The sequence below is a fragment of the Paramacrobiotus metropolitanus genome, unplaced genomic scaffold, assembly GCF_019649055.1.
Source record: "Paramacrobiotus metropolitanus isolate TYO unplaced genomic scaffold, Prichtersi_v1.0 Parri_scaffold0000205, whole genome shotgun sequence".
NCBI lineage: Eukaryota > Metazoa > Tardigrada > Eutardigrada > Parachela > Macrobiotidae > Paramacrobiotus > Paramacrobiotus metropolitanus.
This window is the reverse complement of record NW_026570425.1, coordinates 1-24757: the sequence shown is the minus strand read 5'-3', so window position 1 is coordinate 24757 and position 24757 is coordinate 1. Positions and strand designations below refer to the sequence as shown.

The 24757-nt window shown below is 45.8% G+C and overlaps 2 protein-coding genes across 2 annotated transcripts; both read right to left on the bottom strand.

The window, feature by feature from the left end:
• Positions 1-3986: 3986 nt before the first annotated feature.
• Positions 3987-24524, bottom strand: LOC129600943 (uncharacterized). The gene is made up of 2 exons (XM_055499624.1): positions 23803-24524; positions 3987-8282 (listed from the first exon to the last, which is right to left on the bottom strand). Exon 2 carries the CDS (start codon positions 8267-8269, stop codon positions 5525-5527), a length of 2745 nt encoding a protein of 914 aa, XP_055355599.1. The 5' UTR covers positions 8270-8282; positions 23803-24524; the 3' UTR covers positions 3987-5524.
• Positions 20379-22641, bottom strand: LOC129600946 (repetitive organellar protein-like). The gene is made up of 3 exons (XM_055499629.1): positions 21280-22641; positions 20599-21228; positions 20379-20411 (listed from the first exon to the last, which is right to left on the bottom strand). Exons 1-3 carry the CDS (start codon positions 22639-22641, stop codon positions 20379-20381), a joined length of 2025 nt encoding a protein of 674 aa, XP_055355604.1.
• Positions 24525-24757: the final 233 nt, after the last annotated feature.

Here is a 24757-nt window from a genome sequence, read left to right as displayed (position 1 = left end):
TAGCAATTGCCCAGAGCATTTCTCGGCCTACTTTTGGACCGCAGCTCCATTGTACCGGCAATAAATAACGTCTCAAGTTCCGGCTTGGTAGGTGTTTTGCCAGCTGAATGTTGCTGCTGATGCAGTTAGGGGTCTTTTGTATGATGCACCGTGTTTTGACTACTAATCAATAATCTAATAGTCAATGATTATGGATTACTAATCAGTGATTAGCACTATGGTGAATCACACGAGATTAGTCGGAGCCGTGCGCCGAGGCACAATGCAGCTCTTACAGCAATTTCTGCTTTGCCATGGGTTATGATACCGATATTCTTGGTCTTGCGGTGTGCCCAACCGGCATCAGTCGCAACAGCGGCATCAGGTAGCCCAGTCGTTTGCATTTAAAAATAGTTATTTTTAATCACTAGTACTAATTACTACACTTTTGAACTGTAAATTCCACTCGCTTCGTCCTCCACCTGTACTTTACAGAAGACCTTCCTTTGTGCGAATACGGAATGTATCGCAACGGAACATACGGCTGCGTCAACTGCGACTGTCTCCGAACTAGGACACTTATTCCGTCCGAAAAGAACACAAGCAAATGGACTATGACAGAGTGCTGCCTTGTGACGCGTGTTCCGGACAGTGCGATTGCACAAGTAACTACGTTGGCCGAACATGTGGCCAGTGTCCACCAGACACATACAACAGCACTTCAGAAATGTTCAGCACCAGTAGGGTCTGCATAGCATGCAGTTTTAATCGTGAAGTGGGTAGAAACACTACTTCCAATGCTTTCACGGCATCGCAAAAATCCTGCATGCGATGCGATGCAGTATTTTTATTTTACCATGGCACACGAGCCTTAATTTTAGACTTTTAGTTAAACGTTGTGGATTTCTAACTCTGGACTATCACTGTTTGTGTTCTCGTACCATCCTTAGCACGAGTAGTATACTGGGATTTGCAAATTTGCAGAGCTGTAGTAACACTGGAATGTGAATGTCTATCTCTTCGTGATTACGTGTTAGATTTTTATAAAGCTGAACTAATCCGTTAAGAAGAACCGAAACATTTCGCTGTTGATTACTGACCCGTATCTGTATTTTAATGACCTGCAAAGCAGAAAACCGGCATGGCCGGAATGGCGCTACGGAGTAAAAACATGGATGTCATTTTGAAGAAAGGGATAATGTTACCAAGTATGGGTTGTCCACCCAAGGAAAAGCATACTAAAATTAACAATGATACGGACACTCATACCACTTTCACTTTATTTGCGCGAGATATTGTTTAGTAATTTGTTTGACATGATTCACAAACCATTGATTAAACCAGAAACTTTTTATGTTTGTGTATGCATTTGAAAAATAAACTTGTGTGTTAATTTATGCTCCAGTTTGTGCAAAATGAAATTTTGTGCTTTTTTATGAATTTGTTTATTTATTCAGAATGAACTTTTCTGTATATTCTGCATGAGTTTATACATTTGTGCAGAAAAATATTTTGTATTTATTTATGCACAAATTTTGCATTTATGCGTTTATGCATTTACACAAAATTATCCTTTCCCATTTATTTATGCACGAATTTAGATATGCAGTTAGATATGGCCGGTTCGTGAGCGGAGTTTATATATGCGGCAATTAACAACCACACATTTTGCTTTTTATGTACACACATTCACCAAAATTATTCGTTCAACGTTGACGACATAACAGTCGTGTTTCACCAGCCAATTAGCAACCAACCCGCTTGTTATATACCCAGTATAACAGAACGTAAGAAGACCACAGTAGGCACCGGTAGACGTGATAACTGTTATGCGTTGTGCAGCACCAAGCGGAAAACAAGCCCAGTATTACCCACAACCTTGTGCACCAATATTATTTTACTTACTGCAATCATGGTACCTGCTTGTCTTGTTTAGAAATGGCTTATCGTGTATGGTGCATGAACAGTACTCCCGTTCGAGAGAGCAAGCCAAATCTGCGTGGCAGATTTGGCAGTTTATCGTTGCGACCCAATCGGTCGTTTTTCTAAACTGTGGAGCAACATTGTATCCGCCCGGATCCGAAGACCGAAGGACAAGCGTCTTGCGAAGCCGCAGTCGACCATCGCCTGTGTCCGGCGCTAAAACCACCCAGCGAAGCCATCGCTCGCAGGTTCTCTCATATGGATATATTTGACATTTCCCTGTGCTCAACTTAAGTCCAAAAATAGCAGCCGGTTTGCCAGCTGTACAATATATGCTCCAACTGATTCCAATTGCACGGCCAATGACTAAGCTGGCCTACGATTTCGAAAAAGCGTGCAATCTGACGCATAATCAACAGTGATTTGTTTCTGTATTGAATAAGCTGAACACTGTAGAGTGTAGACCGGTGGTGAATGTTGTTGCAGCCTATGCAAGCAATGAAAAGCATTGAGTCCGGGATGACTTCCCTTGGGTCCGAAAGAGTGTCATCGTTGATCTCCAAAAACGGACTAATACCAGCTGTGAGGAAAACAGGGTTCCCAGATGTTGGATAAACGGGTTGAGGGCACTGACTGACGCAGCGCTGCTGAAGCGTGCCTTAACAGCAGCCACTCGCCACGTTATCCTGCGGTGGCAGCTGGACTGTAGTCTGCCAGAGCCGGGAATGGTCATACGTCAGCGCGATGACGATCTGGACACGCGCATTTACGGATTCGGTTGGTCTGGAAAGTGTTGTACGGATTCTTTGGGGCAGACAGCGCCTTTACAGCCAACCTATCAGCGCAGTGACGTTGCAAAATATTATACTCTACACTAATAACATCATGGTGATTCCCAATGCTTTTGACCGGGTGCATTGCGATTGCGTCCAGATTAACTACCATGTTCAGCCACGCTCCGTAGATTAAAATCCCCGGCCAGTTCTCTGCGCATTGAAGTCGATCAGAAAACCATCGCCAGAGAGGAGATTGATCCCTTCCATGGTTTTGGTTTGCACGAGATAACGTTCCGTTACCTCGTGCAAATCTCTTCATACTCTTCAAACTTCATACCAGGTCCGCTGTCGCCAGAAGAGATAATTGCAGTTAAAAGTGAAAAAGGAAAAATCGGCTCGACAGCCAGTCCACTCCACGACTTCACTCTTGGTAACCGGCATATATAGACCGGAAGCAAACTCTCGCATGGATCCATATTGTTAGCAGCAGCAGTAAACTTGGAATTTGAGATTTCCACTGATTACACCTTCCTGTGGGGTCTAATCTCAGACTGGGCCAAGATTCGTTGCACACACAACATACTTTCCATTTCAATGCCGCCACGTGGTTACATAAAAGCAATAGCCTTGCTTGTCCAGCAGTTGCCCGTCTGTTCAGGAGATGCTGTATGCGTGACCTTTCAATGTGAAATCCCTGCTGATTTCCAATAAAACGTTGACATGACATCGTTCTTACGGGAACATGATCGTGCTGTTCTTCCCCGTTTCTTTGCGGTCCCACGATCGGGAGACAGATGAGCCTTTCGTTTGGGAGCCATTGTAAATCAGTATGCAGTGGAAACTTTCGACTTTTTATTTTAGTAAGCAACTACACTTATTTTAACACTAGTACAGTAAAACCTCTCTTAAAATACACTTCTTTATTAAATACACTTCTTTATAACATACAACCTGTAAGGAACCGAATTGGCTCGCATGTTATAGCATAGAGGGGATTCTCTTTATAGCATTCACCTCTTTATAAGAGATACATACACCTCTAATGCTAGATCCAACTGTGATCCAGATACGGAGACCTAAACGGAATAGATCCCGTGGAAGCGAGCGATACGATATGGATCGCGAGCTATGCGGAAACACAAACGTCGCACCGTAAATCGCTGACTTTTTAATATTGAAAAGCCTGGAGAACAGAAAAATCAATAATGATCGGCGCAGCTCGATCGTAAAGCGTGGAGCCCATTCAACAGTGTGTAACACTGTGCAGCACGTGCTATGCCGCGCCCACCAACACAACTCAAGCCAATCAAAAGAGTCACAACACAGACACGTAATCCAAAGGCGTAGCGCCACAGGCGTAGCGCCACTGACGTGAACGCTAGTGATCCCGGTCTCACATGCCTCTGGGGGGATGCCGAGCTCCTGTGAGGCTGGGCACACTCCCGGATCCACGAGAAGACGACGGTCGCCGGTGTCTGTGTGCGCTCAAAAACATCAAATTCTCTTAATCCGTTTATCATATCACATCAATTCCATAAGGCACAATTCCATTTAATACGATGTGAATAAAGAGATCCAATCAATTTAAAAAAATACTATCAGAAAACAGATCAACAGTTAAACAGATCAACAAAAGTATTAATCAAAATGTAGACTAGGATCCTCCATTTCTGACTCGTAAAGGTCACAGGTCCTGTCCACCGTTTTCCGCACTTTGGCCCATTCCGCTCTGTTGAGCAATCCTGCGCATCCATAATGCGACTTTTCATCACAATCCGCTTGAGAATCAGGTGCGTATCAAGTACGACTTAGGAATACTGCTTCAATCTTTGGAATATGGTGCGTATCAATTGTACGACTTCAAAATGAGATCCATAAAGGTCATGGAGGGACGTCAATGAAGACAAGCGTAGTCCGCTTCCTCCCTGGTAAAGGTCATCCTTTGTTTTGATGATCCGTTGAGATGTGCGACTCATTTTGGGTTAATGGTCCCAAAGGTCATGCGACTTTAATTCAATTACCGGTGACTCTGTTGGGCAATTGATGATCCCAAAGGTCATCCCACTCGTCAAAATTTCCATTAAAGGTCATGGAGGGACTTAGCCAATTTCCTGCGGCTTTCAAGCACTTCTTCGCTTGCCTCCCTGATAAAACTTGCAGTTTGACCTTTCCGTCGCACATCCAACTTCAGTATGCCTCGAGCGGCCAGAGTGCCGGCAAGTTTACCGTAGCATCTCTGATGGGGCCGGCTAGTTACCGCATAGAATTTACCCCATGAAATTTCCACCTTAAGTCTTTTACTCTTGTTCGCCGCTTGTGGCTAACATCCATTACTACGAGAAATCCGGCTTGATTACCGTAGTTTTTCTCGTTTTAATTTTAACACTGAATCGCTTGAAAAGAGTGCCGGCATAGTTTACCGTAACAACTCTAATGAGGCCGGCTAATTGCCGCATTAAGTTAACCTCATCAATATTCCACCTGTTGTCTTTCTCTTTTTCGCCGCTTATGGCCCCGTTTCGTATCCAAGAGATCCGGCTTGATTACCGTAGTTTCTCTTGTGCATTTATAACACTGAGTCGCTTAGAGAGGAGAGCCGGCTAACTGCCGTAACTACTCCCTTGGGGCCGGCTTTATAGACCGAATCAATTTCAACCCCAATAGATATTCCACATGATTTCTTTAGGCAATTCTGTGCTATAAACGCTGCAAACAACAAATACACAAATACAATTAATGTTAACATGTCACGTGTCACGCCCTTTATACAACACCATTTTTATGTTTGTGACGTACCGACAAAATGCCGTAGACGTCCTTCGATAGTGTGATCCTAAAGATCAACACTATTCCATTTCATTTGAATCGCCCTCGCCATCTCTCGGCGGGCGTTTCTTAGCGCTTTCCGGTTGGTTTCGATCGGAAGTTCGGTCAACTGGTTCCGTCGAGTCAACTTCCATGACCTTTGTCGGGTCAACTTCGCGCTGGCCCCGACCTTTACCTTGGCGACTTCGCTTAACCGCCTCAAGTCGATGGCGTGCGTCATTTTCTTCGAGTCGCAGTCTTCGGTTATCAGGGTCTTCCGCCAATCGACGCTGCACGTCGGCGAGATTATCCCGCAGCTGTTGGTTTCGGATGCCGCGTCGTCCCATCTGGTTAGGCGCACGGTCTGGGCGACGGTCACTTTTCTTCACTAAGAATTCATCAATGTAAGTTTCGATTCCGTCCACCGGTTCGACGTAATCGCTTCCCAGAGAATCTTTGATCTTATTAATCCTTTCTTCTACTTGGGATGCGTGGCGCTGTGTCAAGTTGCCCTTTTCCATCCGTGTCTTACATTTCTTCAGCGCCTTGCGAGCTGTATGCGCTATGCTGATATGTTCCATTGGTTGTCCCAATTTAGCGACATGAGCTCGGAAAACCGGTGGAATGTCGTCCTTCATGGTATTAGACACCAGTTGATTTTGTGTCTTGTAATGTGCCAGTCTCGCAGCGAAGACCTTTTGCCCCATCCTTTTTGCGGCATAGTCCTTAGGATCCACCTGTAGTCCTATCGATGCCCTTGCTGCAAGCAACTTGAAAGCTGGATTCACATGTCGTAAGACAAACTGAGCCACATATTCTTGTCGTTCGGGATAGTCTCTGTAGTAGAACTGTGTCATCCCGATTGGGTCAGTTGTGTCCAGCGGTACATCCAATAAACTTAAATCCACCAAACTGTGTAGCCCATTCCGTCGGATAGGGAGATAACAGTCCCGTACTGAATCGCGGTGGATGAATAATCGACGAAAAGTTCCTTGTTCCACTCCCTGTTTAATCTCTCTCGCATAACCTGAGTCAAGTAGGAATTGGCTCAACTGTCTCAGAATTGTGAGGATCTTGTTAGCTTCGACCGAATCCGATTCAATACCAAAGTATCGACAAATTTCGACCGTTTGCTCATCGATATCAGTCGTGTTGTATTCCATATCAATACTTTCAGGACGTCGGTTGTCAAATCTGGAGTTCTGTCGCTGATCACCCTGGCGATAATTATCCGGTTCTCGTTGACCTTCCAGTTCACGTTGTTCTCCTGACTCAGGCTGCGACGGTTCGTTACTCGCCGGTTGTTCCGGTTGAAGGTCACTATCCAGAATTACATTTCGTCGATGGGTCACATTCTCTTGAGACGTGGTTTCGACAACTGAGCCAGTGCCTTCCATCGCGTCATCTTCTTGTACGGCGCTCACAATTGGATCCACAACGTGAACCACTGACTCCACCCGCTGATACTTTGGGGGTGAATCTTCCCGTTCAGTGCTTGATGACCTTTTACTTGCGCCCGAGTCAAAGGTCGCATAAAATGCGGCTCTCTGTTGCCATCTCTTATCCTGTGGGTCAGGCGTTCGATTTCGCGTATGTTCACGTCTTTTATCCCATGACCTTTCGGGTGTTGACATCCTGACGTTGCGATTCCGGAATGCAACTCCCATCGGCACCTGATGCCCTTGTTTTTCAGGCTCTGTACGGAACGTCTCCGCACGCCGTTTTTCTTCACGTCCTCTTGTGGTTGCCAAGATCTTTGCCGTATCGATTTTCCTTTGAATACTCGTTTCTGTAACTTCGTCTCCGTGGCGCACCCATCCTCTTCCGCCACGGTAATCTCTGTCATGAGAGCGTTCGCGTGATCTTTCGTTGCGGTAGTCACGTGTCCTCTCACGAGAGTGTTCGCGTGACCTTTCCCTCTGTCGTTCAGAAGTTCGCTCATATTCTCGTGAATGTCCGCGTGACCTTTCTCTATGCGGGGGCGAACGTGGTCGTATAAAGCCTTCGTCCCGTTTAAAATTCCTGAATGCCTGCAGCACATCGCTTTCAGTTCGGCGAGATTTACGTAGGTCATCCATACGTCTTTCGACTTCCTTCTTTATGTAGGGTGCCGGCGCGAACCCGTCTTGAAGTCGTTTCTTCTCCCGCAACAGCATTTTGAATATCTCGTCTGACATGGCAGCTGGATCTTTCGTTATCGTTTCAATTTGTATGATAAGTGATTGTCGTACAAGTTGCATTTCGTCTTCGTTAAGGCTGGCCATGCCCGTAGGTGCAACTAAACTCGATGTGCTGGGCAGCCCCTCTCGTGCAGCCTGTTCACTTGCTCTCTTATTTTCCGCATTAATTTTCGCGCGGATTTCGTCTTCCATCTGCTGAGCTCGCATCTTCGCTTGGTCTTCTTCAAATTTCTTCCGATACGCGTCTGTCTGTGGACACTTCAACGGCTCCAAGGTGTCATCCCAGCCAGGTTCGTTGTTTCGGATCGCTTCTCGATAACGATCTTCGAATAGCATTCGCTCTTCTACTGGGATGCTGCCGTAATTTCTTGCGCTTATGAGATTTCGAAAAACGTCCAAGTTCCCACGTTTGGCTTCCATAATCCCAACAAGCGTGACGGTATGTGGGTCTTCCAGCTTGTGAATACAAGTGTAGCAAGGGAATTTCTTATCAACCTTTTTGTTGTTCCTTAAGCAGTCCGGACACTTTGGATTATAGCCCGTAAACTGATCGATGTCTGCCGCCATTCCCGAACGTTTAGAAGGGGCTTGACCTTTTTGTGCCATCTTTCTCTTCAATCTGCAATTATAAAACAATCCATCATAGTAACCTTTTCGACGTTAATCCTTCCCATGTTAAGGCTTTCTATCATTTTTACGCCTATTCCGTTACTGAGCTGAGACTTTCCTAGCTCCTGCTATCTCTCACTGTAACGCGGTGACCTTTCTCACGTTATCAGCACTCTCTGACTACTGTGACCTTTTCTATTAGTCCTATTGCTGCTTTCAGTTGACCTTTCGTAACACTTTTCCTTTTCGTTTTAAATTATTTTATGCTTTTTCTGTAATATGCAGGGTTCATTACTCGCTGCATACTACACTCGATTAGTTCACTCGGATTCTTTCGTCGATGGTTTATACGGCTTGAAATCGATTCGGCCATCTGGCTTAATATGAAGCACTTCGTCCGAGATCAAGGCTTCAACGGCATTCTTAATCCACTCCTTATCGCTTTCAATATTCAACTCTCCCAATTCATAATTGACGGCCATGAAGTTCGAAAGGTCATTCCATGACGCTCCATTTGTACCGCCGATGGCGTCCAAAGCCACGTCTGTGAAGGCTATCTTCCAGGCCTCCAATTCCATTTTCAATCTGGGCGTTCGTTCCTGACCCTGTTTCGGAAGGTAGTAAACGACTTTGTTATCCTTATTGTATTTACATCCCAGCTTTCCTTCTTTATATGCTCGTTTCAGAGCTCGTTCAGTCATGTTGAGTGACGACCTTCCGTTTGAATTTATTGCCACTTGTCTCTTCAGATCTGTACCAAGCATCTCTTTTTCTCGGATGATCTGGAGCGCGTTCTGGACTTCGTTCCATGTACGATTATTCACGTCCAATGCCGGCCCTAACATGTAATCTGTAGCCTCCTTAGCCGGTGTACCGCTACTTTTCTGGGAGGATGTCGAGTCCGTTGGGTCAGCCGTCGCTGTCTCGTCGATCCTCAGCTTTGCCAGTGATCCTGATGATGACCCCGCCGATTTTGGTTCGGCTGTCTTCTTCTCCTCCTGTGGCAAAGTCTCTTGACCTTTTAAATCGCCGACCGACTTCGATCGTTCCTTCTCAAAGACGTCCTTTAATGGTATGAACAGTGATTTGTGAAACACCTGGCGCGCCGAATGCGCTTCAGCTTCTGCCGCTGCCTTATCCATCGGGAGCATGACCTTTTCTTTCTCCCGTTTATCTGACGTCTCATGACCTTTCGGTTGATCTTCTGCGGTAGTTCCAGATGTTTCTTGTTTGGTAGCAGATCGTGGTTCGAAAAAGGATTGTTGCAGGTCCTTTTTGGAGGTACGCTCTGGTACTTTAGAGGTCGGTTCGTTGTCTTGTTCCAGTGACCTTTCTGCCAAATTACCAGCCTCTGCATTCAACTTGATTGTGACTGCTGTTTCGAAATCCTTATCCTCTTTCTTCTTTCTTCCTCTTTTCTTTGTAAATTTGTTTTCTTTTTCCATTTCAGGTAGCGGAGGTGGTTCGAAAAAAGGTTCTTTTTGAGGAGTATGCTCTGCGCCCTTATCCACTTTTTCCCTTTCAGGTAGCAGAGGTGGTTCGAAAAATTGATTGGTACCATTTTTCGAAGCAAGCTCGGCTTCTTCCGTTTCTTTTTCGTTCAACGTCCATTGTGAATCTTTCTCGTCGGGTAATGGCGGATGCCACGGCTTTAACCGATCAATGGAAACCACTTTTAGATCCGCTTCCTTCTTCGGATTCTGCTCGATGACCTCCGCTTCGTTTGTTCGCGGGAAGCTAAGAATTTTCCACACTTTATCGTACTTCGACTTGAAATCCGACTGGTTTTCTTTCTTCCCCTGTTTAGTATCTTTTGGAAGTCGTATAAGTACCAAATCGCCCACTTTGAAATTCGGTCTTGATTTCTTCTTATTATAAATTTCCGCATTTTTCTCATATGCGTCTTTGATGTTACATCTCGCCACTTCTTCGGCAAAGGTCAAGTTCTTTTTCATGGTCTCCACCCATTCGTCTGGAGTTCCGTAATCATCGGGTATATTCGTTTTTGTAACCACATCTTCCGGCATTGTCATTTCTCTGCCGTGTAGCATATAGTATGCTGAATATCCCGTTGTGGCGTGCACGACTCTGTTCATCGCCGAAATAACATATGGGAGATACTTGTTAAACTTTCGCTCATTTCCTGCTTTTAGGTATTGCGCCAAGCCATCAGCAATCGTCTGCATCTGTCTCTCCACTTGGCCTTGACCTTCTGCGTGATACGCCGTTCCAAATGTGTGTTTAATTTTAAACACATTGGTGACCTTTGCCAATACTTCAGCTGTAAAGTGTCGTCCGCGATCCGTATGCAGGATGTGCGGTGCTCCGTGTACCAATATCACGTGCTTCACGAACACTTTAGCGAATTCTTTGGCCGTTGCCGTTTTCATTGGTACCGCAATCACATATTTCGTCAGTTGATCAATAAACACCGCTATGTACTTATATCCCCGTTTCTTGGTCGGTAACAAAGGTCCTTTCAAGTCAGCATATACTCGGAAGAACGGATGTCCCACTTTAATCTCTTGCAGTTTTCCAGGTGGACATTTCCTCGGTGTTTTACGGAACTGACATCCTTGACAGGCGAGTATGTAATTCTTCACGTCTGTACTCATCCTGTCCCAGTATTATCGGAGTCTTATTGCTGACAATGTTTTCTCAAATCCCAGATGTCCCGCTGCTTTCTCGTCGTGCAATGCGTGGATTATTGCTCTTCGCATTGACAACGGAACAACATATGACCTTTCAAGTTTTCCATTTTTATCCTTTACTCGGTATAATATACCATTCCATAACTGGTAATGCACTTCAAATTTCGATCTTGTTTCCGCGTCTGGTAGGTGTTCCAATTCGTCTATGATCATTGCCAGATGGGGATCTTTCAACTGTTTATTCCGCAATTGCAAGTTTGAGTCATCAACCTCTTCTTCGTCACCTTGCAGGTTGACAATGCGAACTGTCGCTGTACTGAGTTCATTCCAATCCTTGATGACCTTGCATCGTGGTAACGGTTTATACCGCTTTTTCGCCTGTTTTGGGAATCTCAACAGTTTGATTGGGCATTCGTTCAACGCTTGTGCCACTTTGTCCGTTTCCCAAAGGTCATCTCTATTCTCCGCTCTATCATCAAGTCCCGTGACCTTTCCATTCTGCATTTGAGATTCCGCGTCAAGTCCGGTGACCTTTAAGTCACTAACGGCGGGCAACCAGCTTCTCACTCGGTTCACTTTTGCTTCGTTTTCAGCCGACTCGTTCGCCGTAGCTGAAGTGACCTTTAATCGTTTCTCCCTCTGTTCCACCATCTGCAGGAACAGCTGTCCAACTTCAATTGCCGGTTCCTTCGTATCAAACTCCTTCTTGTAATCTTCGAAATTCGGAATCTCATCAAATTCTTCTTCGTGACACGTCGGGCCTTCAATTGGCGTTTTGATAACGCGTCCGCGTTGTCACAATATTTTCCCGGTTTGTATTCGATTTTAAATTGGTGGCCTTGTAGTGCCATTGCCCATCTTGTTAAGCGTGGATTCATTCCAACTTTATTCGTTTCTGACCTTAGCAAGTTGGTCAGCGCCTGATGGTCCGTCCTTACGGTGAACTCGGCATAATCGATGTACGGCTTGAATTTCCTGACAGCGAACATTACTGCCAGACATTCCCATTCTGTTACACCGTAATTCTTCTCCGCTCCATGTAGGACGCGACTCGCATACGCAATTGGATGTCCCTCTTGTGACAACACAGCTCCAATTCCTTCTTTACTTGCGTCGCATTCGATTACGGTCGGTTTTGCAGGGTCAAACTTTGCCAATACTGGACCTTCACATAACAGTTGTTTTAGACTGTTGAACTCTTCTTCATGTACTGCTGTCCAGTCTTTTTTGACATGTTTATCTTGTCTCAACAGTTCATACAAATGGCTCGTCTTCTGGGCATATCCCATTATGAATTTGCGATAGTAGTTTGCCAATCCGAGGAATGACCTTAATTGCCTTTCAGTTTGAGGCCGTTTGAATTCCGAGACCGCGGTGACCTTTTCCGGATCCATTCTGATTCCATCTTCGCTGAGTATGTGACCCAGAAATCCCATTTGTCTCATTCCGAATTCGCATTTCGTTGGCTTAATCGTAAATCCCGCTTCAACTAGGCTCATTAAGACATTTCTCAAATTCTGCATAAAAATTTCCCAAGTTTTTCCAGCGAAGATAACGTCATCAATGTACCCGAAAACACAACCCTTTCTTTTTGCTTTCGACAGTACAGAGGGTTATTCAGCCAAGTGTGGTCAGCGCATTAAAAAAATTCCTATAATTCAGCCGTAGCGCAGAGTCAGATTCTAATAATTGTTCTATTATGACAAATTTGTTTTGATGCTTTTGCAAATTTTTGTGACAATCGAGCTTAAACAGCCCGCAATATTAGCTACTGACCTAAAGACTCCGACTCTAAACCTTTGACCAGGCAAAATTTGGCTTTCGATGATCTGGCCTTAAAAGGATCGTCTGCTTTTCAAATCTGGATGGTTTTAATTGTAAAAAACGACGATCCGAATATTTTTCATAACAAAAACGATTCCATATTCTTGCGCGTTCTTGCGGTAGGACGGTTGGAAAAAACGCGAAAACAGGAAGACACTCGCAGGAGCCATGCTCATTGTGCGAATTCTTACTCACGGAGCTATAGCTATCCTTTTCGTTCCTCCACAAACTAAAGTTGTAACGCAGGTCTTTCTTCACCATTTACAATGTTCATTGGTCGAAAAAGACGCTCCGCGGATTAAGCCTGGCAGAGAGGAAGAAGTCATCCAGAACCAGAAATGTGCTCCCGGGAGCACTGCTGAGAAAACAAGGATGTTGCTTCCTGATCGAAAAAACTAGCAATTCCTTCTGAAAAAGGATTGTTCGAAACCCCTGACAGGTTTTCAATGGATTATGGCGAAAACCCAAATTTTAAATTAATTTTGAGTAAAGGGAATCCATTTCCTATAGCTGAACTGGTCAACTGTTGCCAACATGGGGGGGATAAACTTAATTTTTTCCTGGGCTACAGGATAGCGAAATCTTGGCTCGGTTGAATTCAGAATATGATTAAATGTTGTGGCTATCTGATACAATTTTTAAAAAAGTAAAATGAGCCTGCAACGGCTAAGCAGAAATTTTCCAAAAAGTGACCACACTTGGCTGAATAACCCTCTGTACTTTATCCATACACAATTGAAATGTTGCTGGTCCGTTGCACACTCCAAATGGCATTCTTTTAAATCGGTACATTCCGTCTTGCGTAACAAAGGTCGTCTTATTGATTGACGCCGGATCCATCGGGATCTGCCAAAACCCACTTTGTAAATCCATTTTTCCGTAATATTTGTTGCCTGCACACGCGTCAAGCAGTTCGTCTGGGTTCGGTAACGGGTAGTTATTCTTTCTCGTTAGCTTGTTAAGCATGATGTAATTGACGCAAAATCTTGTTCCCATTGTTCCATCACCGTTTTTCTTTACTGCCAGCACGACTGGGAAACTCCACTCGGCGTCTGACGGCTCAATTACATCTTGTGCCAACATTTCTTCGATATGCTTCGTTATAAACTCGCGGCCTGTCCAACTCGTTCTGGCCGGGTTGCATTTAACTGGTTTCGCATCTCCCGTATTGATTACGTGAGTGACCCTTTCACATCTCCATACGGTTTCTTTGATGTAGGTAAGACCTTCCAGAATTCCCAGAACGCGTTGTACACGTCGTTTTTCTGCTCTTGGGTAAGGTCAGGTCCCAATTTCAAGTTTCCGATTATCTTTGTAAGTTCAGCTTTCGTTGTATCGTCCACCTCAGGGTCTTCGAGTACGTTTCTTACCGTCCCTGCGTTGACCTTTACGTTCTCCATATGTTCATACGGCTCGACATAGCCGAGAAGCTGATTTTTCTTCACGATCCGGTATTTGCTACTATGATTCGCAATGACGATTTCAAAGTACTTTCCCCTGTGGTCCGTCACTCCTGCCAACGGTTGCACTTCAGTCTCCACTTGTGGGACCGGTGTAAACATCAACTTGTTTTGTGCCGGTGCATATTTTCCCATCTTGACCTTTACACGTGTGCAGTTTGACGGTTTCAACTTGATTCGTTGGTCGCTGTAGACTTTGATCACGTCTTTCGACATTCTGGCTTTTTCCACTTTCAATCTTCTGACTTTAATATCCTTTTCTTTTTCTTCATCTACTTCGTCATCCTCATCCAAGTCCATTAAATCCTCTTGCTCCGAAAGGTCACTTACACCTGAATCTTCCGAAGTTGTTGAGTTATCACTTGAACTCGTCCACTCTGAATCTGAGTTACTGCTCTCATATTCTTGTACAGTAGCTTGACCTTTGTTGGCTTTTTCAATTGGACGCTCATCAACTCCTTCGTCTTCTGATGAAAGGTCACTTTCATTTTCCCGCGAATCGCTAAGTTTTTTCGCTTTCGAATTTTTGAGCAGAGGTTTGTCCCCTTCTTTTGCCTTTCGCCCGTTTCGTGCGGCGACTCTTGGGTGACTCCTTGCTACCCGAATTCTCGTTGGTGACCTTTCTGATTGGTCGGAGTTTGACCTTTCTTCGTCCGATTTTGACTTTTCCAGTTCATTTATTTCTTCGCGGCTCGTTAATGGCTTTTCGGTCAACTCGACCGGCGGACATTCCTCACCGTTATCGAGTGACCTTTCCCCGTTTTTTGCCTCAGTTACTGGGTTTTGTTGTTCGTTCGATATCCTTTCAACTTCCTCTTTAAACCTTTTCCACATTTCACCTCTGTCCGTTAACATTTGCGCAATATCGAAAGCCGACTTTGAACTTTCTTCTGTTTCATTCGATTTCCCTTCGGCTATCTCTTTAACTGATTCCTCTTTCTCTGCTTCTTTGACATTCCCTTTATTGTTTTCATCCTGTTGAACTGTTTCGTAACCTTTAGGTCGTTTAGGACCAACGAAAATGCAGTTTGCCATCAGTTCTTCGGTGACCCATTCATCATTCGGAATCGTTTCATACATGCACCATGTATCGCCACCTCGTTCTGGGTAGTCCACTCCATCTGGATCTGGTGCAAAGGTCACCTTTTTCTTTTGCATTAATCCCGGTAACCTTCTTTTCCGGGTTACCTGTAGTTCTCGCATTTCTTTTACGTCAAATTTGGGGATTTCTTCCTCGAATTTCTTCCAGTATTTCTCGAATGCTTTTTCGTTTCCATCTTTTATCGCGTTGTAGTACACTTCCAGTGATTCATAGACAGGTGTACCAAGTCCTGCCGGGAAGATGATCGTTCTCCCTTCACCTTTATACATGTGGTTCACACGGAAGTCCCAAAAAAGGTCAACTCTCGCTTCTTCCCACATTTCTCCTTCTTCGGTCATCTCTTCTATCTCTCGTTCGAATCTCCTTTCTGTTGCTACCGGATCGAGAGGATCTTGGATTCCTTTCTCCACACGTTGCAACCAATGGTTTAGCCATCTGCCTCTTCCGATTATAAAACTTTCCACGCATGACAACCACGTTCGATATCTATTCCAATGATACCGTTCGATGTGTGGTTTCCACATTTCGTTTGTCCGCATGATGCTTTTCACTTCCTTCTGGGCATGACCTTTAAGGTCTGTTAATGCGGCATTACATCTTGGCCATTCTGAAAGGTCATCTTGGGAGGCATTTTCGCAACATTCCGTGCATTCCCATTGTGGTTGCACTCTGCACGGATCCTCAAAGTAACCGTGGTGACAACTCCCGGCTCGTTCTTCTGGAGTTAATGTCCTTTGACTCGCTTGAGGTTTCAGCTGTCCGTGTACTGTGGTATCTTCCTCACATTCGATTGGAGTCACGCTTTTATCCTCAGAGGATATTACGATGACCTCTGATTCTTTGTTTTTTCGGTGACCTTTCAACTGTTCGAGTGCCTTGTCGCGGATTTCTCTTGTAAACATCTGTTCCTCTTCAGTTATTCGTTTCAAAACTCGTAACCTTTCGCTCCTTTTATCCTTCCCCACTTTAGCCGTCTTTATTTCCAGTGCCTCTGGTACTGGGATAGCTTTTTCAACACCTTTTTCTGTGTCTCCTTGCTTACATTCATCTGCGATCATACTTCTCCCGTCCGGGAGAAATATGATCGCCTCATCCGTGTCTGGCGCGAGTGGTTCCTTTTTCCTTTCGTTGGCTTTTTTGACATTTAAGCTTTCGCTAATCTTCTCTGGTGCCTCTGGTACCGGGATTATCCGTTGGCTAATCTCGTTCTGCTGCACTCTCGTCATTCCCGGTGCCTCCGGTACTGGGATGACCTTTTCTCTTCCCTTTTGTGTCAGCATTGTCCGGTTTAACGTGTTTTCGATCTCCTGCTGAATCGTCTGCAACTGCTCAAATGGTGACAATTCTTTTCGCGTCACCTTTTTCTTTCCGTTTCCCGGTGCCTCTGGTACTGGGATTAGCGTTTTGTTAACTGTTTGAGCATTTCCCGCCTGTTTTACGAGTTCGGTGACCTTTCCGACTTGAACTCTGGCGACTGGTTTTGGGTCATCTTCTTTCTCTTCTTCACCTTCGTTATCCATTAATACAAATTTCTTTTCCAAGAAGTCAAATCCCAGTAAGACTTGTACGTCGTCACACTTCGGTCGGACGTAGAAAGAATGTTCACTTGTCTTCTTTCGTAGGGTCACTGGTGCTACACAGTAATGCGTCACCAGGAATCCTGACGTTCCGCTAATTCCGTTTATTTTCACCAGTCTATCTGGTGGCAATGGGAGCATATGAAGTCCATTCTTCTCGCAAAACGGTTTGCTGATCAGCGACGTCTCAGCGCCGGTGTCCAGCATTGCGTTGACCTCTATATCTCCCACTTTCACTTCATGTGTGTATGCTTCAATTCTCTTGGGCAATTTTCCGTTTTGAATCTTCAAGGTGTGAATCTTACATTTCACAGGGATAAGCGATACTGGTCCCGGATCCATATCGGGAAGCACTTGTCCTTTTGCTGGAGTGCTGTGACCTTTCAGTATCTCGCTCAGCTTATCAATCCTATGTGGAACGTTAGTCCGAACATCGTAATATTTTCGCGGCTTTTCTTTATTTGTTCGCTTCCCTGTAGCCATTTTATCACCGGTGACCTTTTCCACGTTCTGCACTTGCTCATTTGCTTTTGTGCTATCCATGTGACCTTTAGTCACTTCATTTATCGTTTGATGGATCAGTTCCTCTTTGCGATTTTCATTTCGTTTATCTCTCAACTTCTCAATGACTTCACTTGTTATTTGGTCCGCTCGCTTCAGTTCGTCTTCTTCGCTATCTTTCTTCTCATCTGGTGACCTTTCATATGTAACCATGTCATATCCCTTTTCGGTCATCCATTGCATCACTTTTGCAGATACTTCATTGTTCGTTTTCGTTGGGTCAATTTGCGAAGACATCCCGTCTGTTCGGGCTGGTGACTTGTCATTGGCATCCTTTGCAGTGCTTGTGATAAGTCCCGTGACCTTTCAACTGCGCTACTCTGTTGCGTTTGCGCTATCTCATTTGACCGTCCTTTTTGTTCATTTTGCGCAAAGTCCTGTGACCTTTCGTTGCGCTTCATGACAAATCCGCCACCTGTCAGCTTTTGTATGGGGACTTTTTCTCCATAATTCGGCGGTTTATCCTGTGGTGGAGCATTGCGTGAATGATTCCAGTCAGCGAATGTCTTCTTATATTCCTCTGGATTGAATACTGGGATTGGGTTCGGTGACCCTTGCGCTGGTTTCCCGGTAACCAACTCTTCTAGTCGCTTTCTTTCACATTGCGTTCGCAACTGTTGCATGTCCCAGTAGTCGTCTTGTGACATTTTCGCTTTCTGCTTTGCCTTCGGCGTTACGGGTATCCACATCCCGTGATTGCCATTCGGTCTGTAGGCCACTTTTTGCCACTTTTCCTTCTGTTGCAGCGTTATTGCATCTACAAGTGAGTCATCGGAGTTCTGTTGTGCCAATTCGCCATTCTTTTGCTGCGCTGTTCGCAGTGTCAAGTCTGTTTCTTGACCTTTTAACACGACGCTGTCGCCGTGACCTTTCGCATTCGCACTCGCTCCTTGACCTTTAACGTGGGCTTTTCCAACAGAAGGTGACCTTTCATCTTTACTAATGGCGGTGATGTTTTGCTTAATCCATTCTTGCCTTATTCGCTTCACTTCTTCGGATTCTGAACAATTCCAAAACTTTGGCTTTGGCTCCCCGTAACAATCGCAACTTGGCTCATTCGCTTTATCATTTCCTGCCAAGTATTTCCGGAATTTCGCGTGTTGCTCATTTCCCTCTTGCGCAGTATCGTTCTGCGGTGGTGAATTTTGGTCTTTCGATTTGCCATTTATCTGTTTCCGGAACCATTCGTGGTGCATTTCCACTTCTTCTGCGGTATCAGTTTGTGGTTTCTTCTGGTTTAACAGCGCTTGTTGAATCTTGGCATTACGTAATGCACGACGTTCAGCTAGCACTTTCTCGCTGCAATACGGTGACCTTTCATTTTGCTGCACTTTTTGCAGTGTCGCGCTACCGTCACGACAATTTCCACTCGCAGTACCATTCTGCGGTGACCTTTGGTCCCGTTGCGCGCTTCCACTCGCAGTACCATTCTGCGGTGACCTTTGATTCTGTGACGGTATCCCTATAACCGTTCCATTTCCTTTTTGTGATGACGGCATCCATATAGCCGTTTCTCTTTGCTGTGGCGGCATCCATCTAGCCGTTTCTTGTGGTTGCGGCATCCATATAGCCGGTCCATTTTGCTTTTTCGCTAACGGCATCCATATAGCCGTTGCAGTGGTCACATTCACTGCAGTACCATTCTGCAGTGGTGACCTTTCCCTTTTATCCGGTGGTTTAGGGTCGGGTCGATCAGTAGGCTCACCGGTGCCTACTGATCTTGCCCGTTTCCCTGAACCGGCGCCCCGCCTTGTTGCGCGCCTTGCACATTTCCTTGTTGTTGTTCATTCACCGGGCCGCCTCCGTTTGGCTGGCCACCACCCTGTTGGTAGTTTCCGCCTCCATTTCCACCGCCTCTGTAATTTCCGCGGCCATAGCCTCTGTTCCTTCCTCTGAAGCCGCCGCGGCCGAAGCCACCGCCGCGATAGCCGCCGCCTTGGCCGCCCCCATTTCCATTTCCATAGTTCCCGTTACCTTGCTGATTCTGAAAGTTCGCTTTCGCCTGGTACCATTGCGTGATCAGGTCATATCCATTTGCGACTGCTTGGCGCCAACCACCGAGCCCGCGCAGTCGTTGCCACTCGTTGAAGGCAAACAGGTTTGGGTTCTGTTCCGGTGGTGTATTGGCGAATTTGCATCCCTGGGTCTGGTGGTTGCCATACATACAGTACTGGCACATCTGCACATTGTTCGCCACCCATCCGTCAATCATCTGGAACTTAAACTCAGTTCGTGACCCTTGGTTTTGCTGTTGATTCCCTCTGGAGTTCCCTTGACCTTGACCATGTCCCTGATTCTGGAAGTTCCCCTGACCTCCATTCCAATTTCCATTTCCGTATCCATTTCCGCCAAAGTTTCCGTTACCCCCACCTTGTTGTGGTAACCCGACATTCATAGGGACCATATTCTGTGGTGCAGGTGGGGCCACATTCTGAGGAGCCACATTCTGGGCTACCGGTCTCACTTGAGCTGCTGCCTGTATCGCCGCCACCATTGCATATGTTATCGGTTGTCCCGTCTGACTGTCGATAAAGGTCACCTTTTCGGTGACCTCTCTGACCGGAGTCTCCACACGGTACTCAACCGGCTGCTGGACTGGCGCAGCTGCCATTCTCTGTTGCGGCACATTTTCGACTTGCCCTTGGCGAATGGTCACGTATTCCTGATTACGTTGACCTTTAGGCGCCTTATATTTCTCTTCGCCGGTGGCCCAATGTCGGAAGAAGTCCTTCACGTCCGTTGGCGTCTTGCACTTTTGTATCCGCAATGCCTTGTAGAGTTCATTGTCTCCTCTACATCCTTCAATTAAGAATCCGACTGCTTGTTTCTCCGTGATGATTCTTTTTGCTTTAAATCGCATCATCGCCTGATAATACTGGTCCAGCGATTCTTTTCCGAGTTCAAATTTCCTTGCATAGGCCTCACGTAAGCCTAAGACTTCTTCATCTCGATCACCATATTCGTCTTTGAATTTGTCCATCCACTCTGTTATTGAGTATTCAATTCCATCTTCGGCTGCGATGTCCTTTTCCCCTTCAAACCATGTTTTTGCAGGACCTTTCACCGCACTTGCTATCTCAATCATGATCTGATCGTCCGTGAGCTGGTAAGTCCTTTGTGTTTCTTTCACTAATCGTGTCCACCCACTCACTGTGTCACGACTGCCGTCAAAGGTCATGAGTGGTGTTTTCCTGGCCATCGAGTTAAGTGCTTTTGTCAATTGCACCGCTGTATTTTCTGCTCTCTGGTCGTCGTCTTCTTCGCTACTTCCATCATCACTTTGATTTCGTTTCGCCTTTCCATACCGGGATTTCCTAGGACGCTCCTGCCGGCTGGGTGGTCTGTCCCGTCGCCCTTCATCGATGAACACATTTGTTTCCATGTGCGGGGGAAATTGTGAAGGGTCACCTCGACTCATATGCGGGTAACTTTCCGATGGTGGTTCTTTGTCATCTTTAGCCTTTTCCCCGTCCTTCTCGTTTTTGACACTTCCTCTGCCAGTACCAGTTCGTAGCGGCATATCGAAGTGAAAGCTTTTACCCGTGCCCGTTTCATGCGCCTTGCTATAACTGGGCGGGGGCGATTCCACCGTTGCTGTTCTGACTCCGTGTTGTAGGAGCTGTTCATCTTTGTGTTTGTTGGACATTTGAAGAGCTTTATTCTCATCTTCAAGGCGCTTAATCCTTAAATCGGATTGGTCTTTCTCATTCTTCAGGTTCTGATTCTCTTGGTTGACCTTCGACATCTGCTGATGCAGTTGAAGCGTTTTGTCTTTAATGACCTTTTCAGTATCATTTTCCACTTTCCTGATGTGTTCCGCCAACTGGGTCACATCCCTTTCCAACGTCATGTATTCTTCGGCTGCTGCTTTCAGCTGATTTTTCGTCACGGTGACCTCATCTTCTCTTGTCATCGCCGTTTGTGTCATATCAATCAGCTCCGTATTCAGTCTGATAATCTCCTGTGTCTTCTGATGGACCGTTTGTTGCCACTCTTTATCCTTCAACTCGAGCACTGTGACCTTTTCGTCCAAGAGGTGTGCCTCGTGCTCCCACCTCGCGCCTTGTTCTGCCATTGTCTTGGCGGCTTCTTTTAACACTTTGATCTCATCGGTGACCTTTTTGTTGTCATCCTTCAACGCCTTGTTCTCTTCCATCACCTGTCTTATTTCATTTTTCAACCGTACACCTTCGGTGGCTGTAAGATCTCGCAAGTCCTTTGCCACCTTAGCGGCTTCATCAGCCCTTCGCTGGTGATCGTATGACTCCTTCTGGAGGGTCCCGATATTCTCGTCGCGCAGCTTCAGGTCATTCCTGAGCTTGAAGACTTCAGTGGTGTTCGTCAACAACCTCTGAGTAGCATCGGCGAGTTTGGTTGCGTATTCATCTCGTTTCGTTTCCGCTTCGGTGACCTTTAGTTTCAGCGAGTCACATTCGTCCTTCAATTCGGCTAAGTGCCGTGACCTTTCCGCTGTTTCTTCTGACATACTCTCGTTAAGTTCACTGACCGCAAGATGACCTTCCATTTCTCTGTCATCAACCATTTTCAAGTACTCTTCAGCCAGTTCCCTTTGCTTTTCGTACTTCACTTTCCATTCCTCTGCTGTGCTCTCCAAGTAACCCCGTTGTTGTTCCAACTCAAACAACCGGGTTTCAAGCGATGTCAACCTCTCTTGATATTCCTGTTTTCGTCTCGCCGTCTGGTCTTCCTTGTTATGGAGTTCATCTTCCAAATCCTTCACGCGCCTCTTCAGAGTTGACGTGGGGCTATTCGGCGACGGTGGTCTTACATTGATGACCTTTCCCGTCTGTGTCCGTTCGATGAGATGTTCCGGTATATCCTTGAAAGGTGTCATTCCTTCAGCACGGTCAGCAAGTCTCATCGCCGATTGGAAGGACATATTCATCGTCGCTTCGTCATCGGTGAAGTACGATTCATTAGATTCATCTGAGACCATTGGAGTTGCCCAAAGGTCATCTTCTGCCGCCTTGTCATTCAGTGAAAGGTCACTCAATCCCAATTCAACCAATTCTTCTTCCGTGGCCTTTGTCTTGTTCATTTCCACTTGAGCCAGGTTCACATTTGTATCCTGCTCATTCATTCCGCCAGTGGTGGCATCCGACTGTGATGTACCAACTGGTTCCGCTCCCCTTTCTGTGGGTTTTTCCTCCCCGGTGACCTTTATCTGGTTCATCGGATCGCTTCCCGCCGTAGACGCGGGAGTGTGCTTCTGGTCGTCGCTTGAACTTTCCTGATTGGCGACCGCCTCGAGCGCCTTCTGATAAGTGCTATCAGAGCCTCGTGAATCCTTCTTCTCGAATGCCTTGGGCGCTCGAGTGTTCCGCTCATGTCCAACTGGACGTGAGTACGGGTACAGATCCTTTTTGTATGGATTTGGTGCGCTTTGCTGTGAGCTGCGGGAGCTTTTGCTTCCCTGACTGCTGTTAGATGTCGGTTCCTCTTGTTCTCTGTCCATGTTGATCGGATAACTTGGACGCTCCTGTCAATTGTTCTCACACACACGTTATTGTATGGTTTATTCAATTTTCCTAAAGGTCACTTTGTACCTCCGAAATTTTTCTAAGTCCTTATTAAAGGTCACTTTTCGACTGAAAAATTTCGACCAAGTCCCGTTTAAAGGTCACTTTTTCGGTAAAAAGTTCGAGAGGTTTGCCCTAAAAGGTCACTTTCGGACAAAACTTCGAGACCGTTTTTACAGTTTGAAACACGTTAGCAAATGAAATCCTACAGCTGCTGATATCGCTGTATCACTATTCACTTCAATTTCACTTTGATAAAGGTCACTTTTCGTCAGTTTCAGATCACAAAGGTCACTTAAATAAGTCAATTAGGACAATTCCAACTTTTTAGTAAAGGTCACTTTTCAGGTCAAAAGTCCTGTTCTGGTCTCAAAGGTCACTTTCCGACTCAGTTCAACTCAAAAGGTTGCTTTCTGACTCAATTTCTGTTAAAAGGTCGCTTTCCCGCTCAATTCAAGTTAAAGGTCACTTTTAAGCTCAATTCGATCAAAGGTCACTTTTCCTTTGTCTCAACTCAAAAGGTCACTTTTCGTCTCAATTATCTTATCTCAAATCAATTTTCCCATTACAGCTAGAGTTCAACGGAAAATCCCCATTCGGGTTGTTTACTTCTTTCTGATTGGTCCGCTAGCTCAAAATATTCAGTTCAAATTTCGGCCAATCACAGCTCAGATAATTAACCAATCACGTTATTCCGTTAAAAATTTTTATCTGCCTGACGTCACGGTCGACGGCCAGACATGCGCGCCGCGTGCAAAACTCCGCCTACTTCTACGCTCAGCTCAGTACGGACCAATGAAAAATGAGAATTTTACCATCTAACCAATCCCGTAATTAATAACGGGTTTTCTATCTGTTTCCTCGTCCGTTCCACGAGAATCGATCCAAATGATCCAGATTCTTCTTCCACTGTCCGTTCCCGCGCTGCCGCCGGTTTTACCGTAACGGTTGTGCCGCACGCTTTTTGGTCGGTTACTGTGCCGGCTGACTGCCGTAGCAACAGTAGTTACGCTCTACTCCAGTTTGGAGGAGTCTGATCTGTCTTTTCCGTGCGCCCCTTTCGGCGTTTCGGCGCTTCTGCCCCACGGCTTAGGATTCGCTGAATCCTTGCCGAGTACCAGTGACACCAGTGTAGGTCTTCGCTGAAGACTCTACACCGAGGAACACTGGCGACTGAACTCTTGCACTCTTGCACAGTCCCTGCAACAGTACAGGTCTTCGCTGAAGACGCTGCACCGAAAACAAGGCTGGAAATCCACGTCAGATGAGGAACTTGCACCGCTTGTGGTGTTGCGCTTTGCTGTGGTTCAGACCTGTGCCTTACTGGTCGGGTTTCACATCAGATACCAGGTCAACTTTGCCTGACACAAATCAAATCAAATTCAGAGAACCGCTGTCGGCTCTGCTACCATCTAATGCTAGATCCAACTGTGATCCAGATACGGAGACCTAAACGGAATAGATCCCGTGGAAGCGAGCGATACGATATGGATCGCGAGCTATGCGGAAACACAAACGTCGCACCGTAAATCGCTGACTTTTTAATATTGAAAAGCCTGGAGAACAGAAAAATCAATAATGATCGGCGCAGCTCGATCGTAAAGCGTGGAGCCCATTCAACAGTGTGTAACACTGTGCAGCACGTGCTATGCCGCGCCCACCAACACAACTCAAGCCAATCAAAATAGTCACAACACAGACACGTAATCCAAAGGCGTAGCGCCACAGGCGTAGCGCCACTGACGTGAACGCTAGTGATCCCGGTCTCAC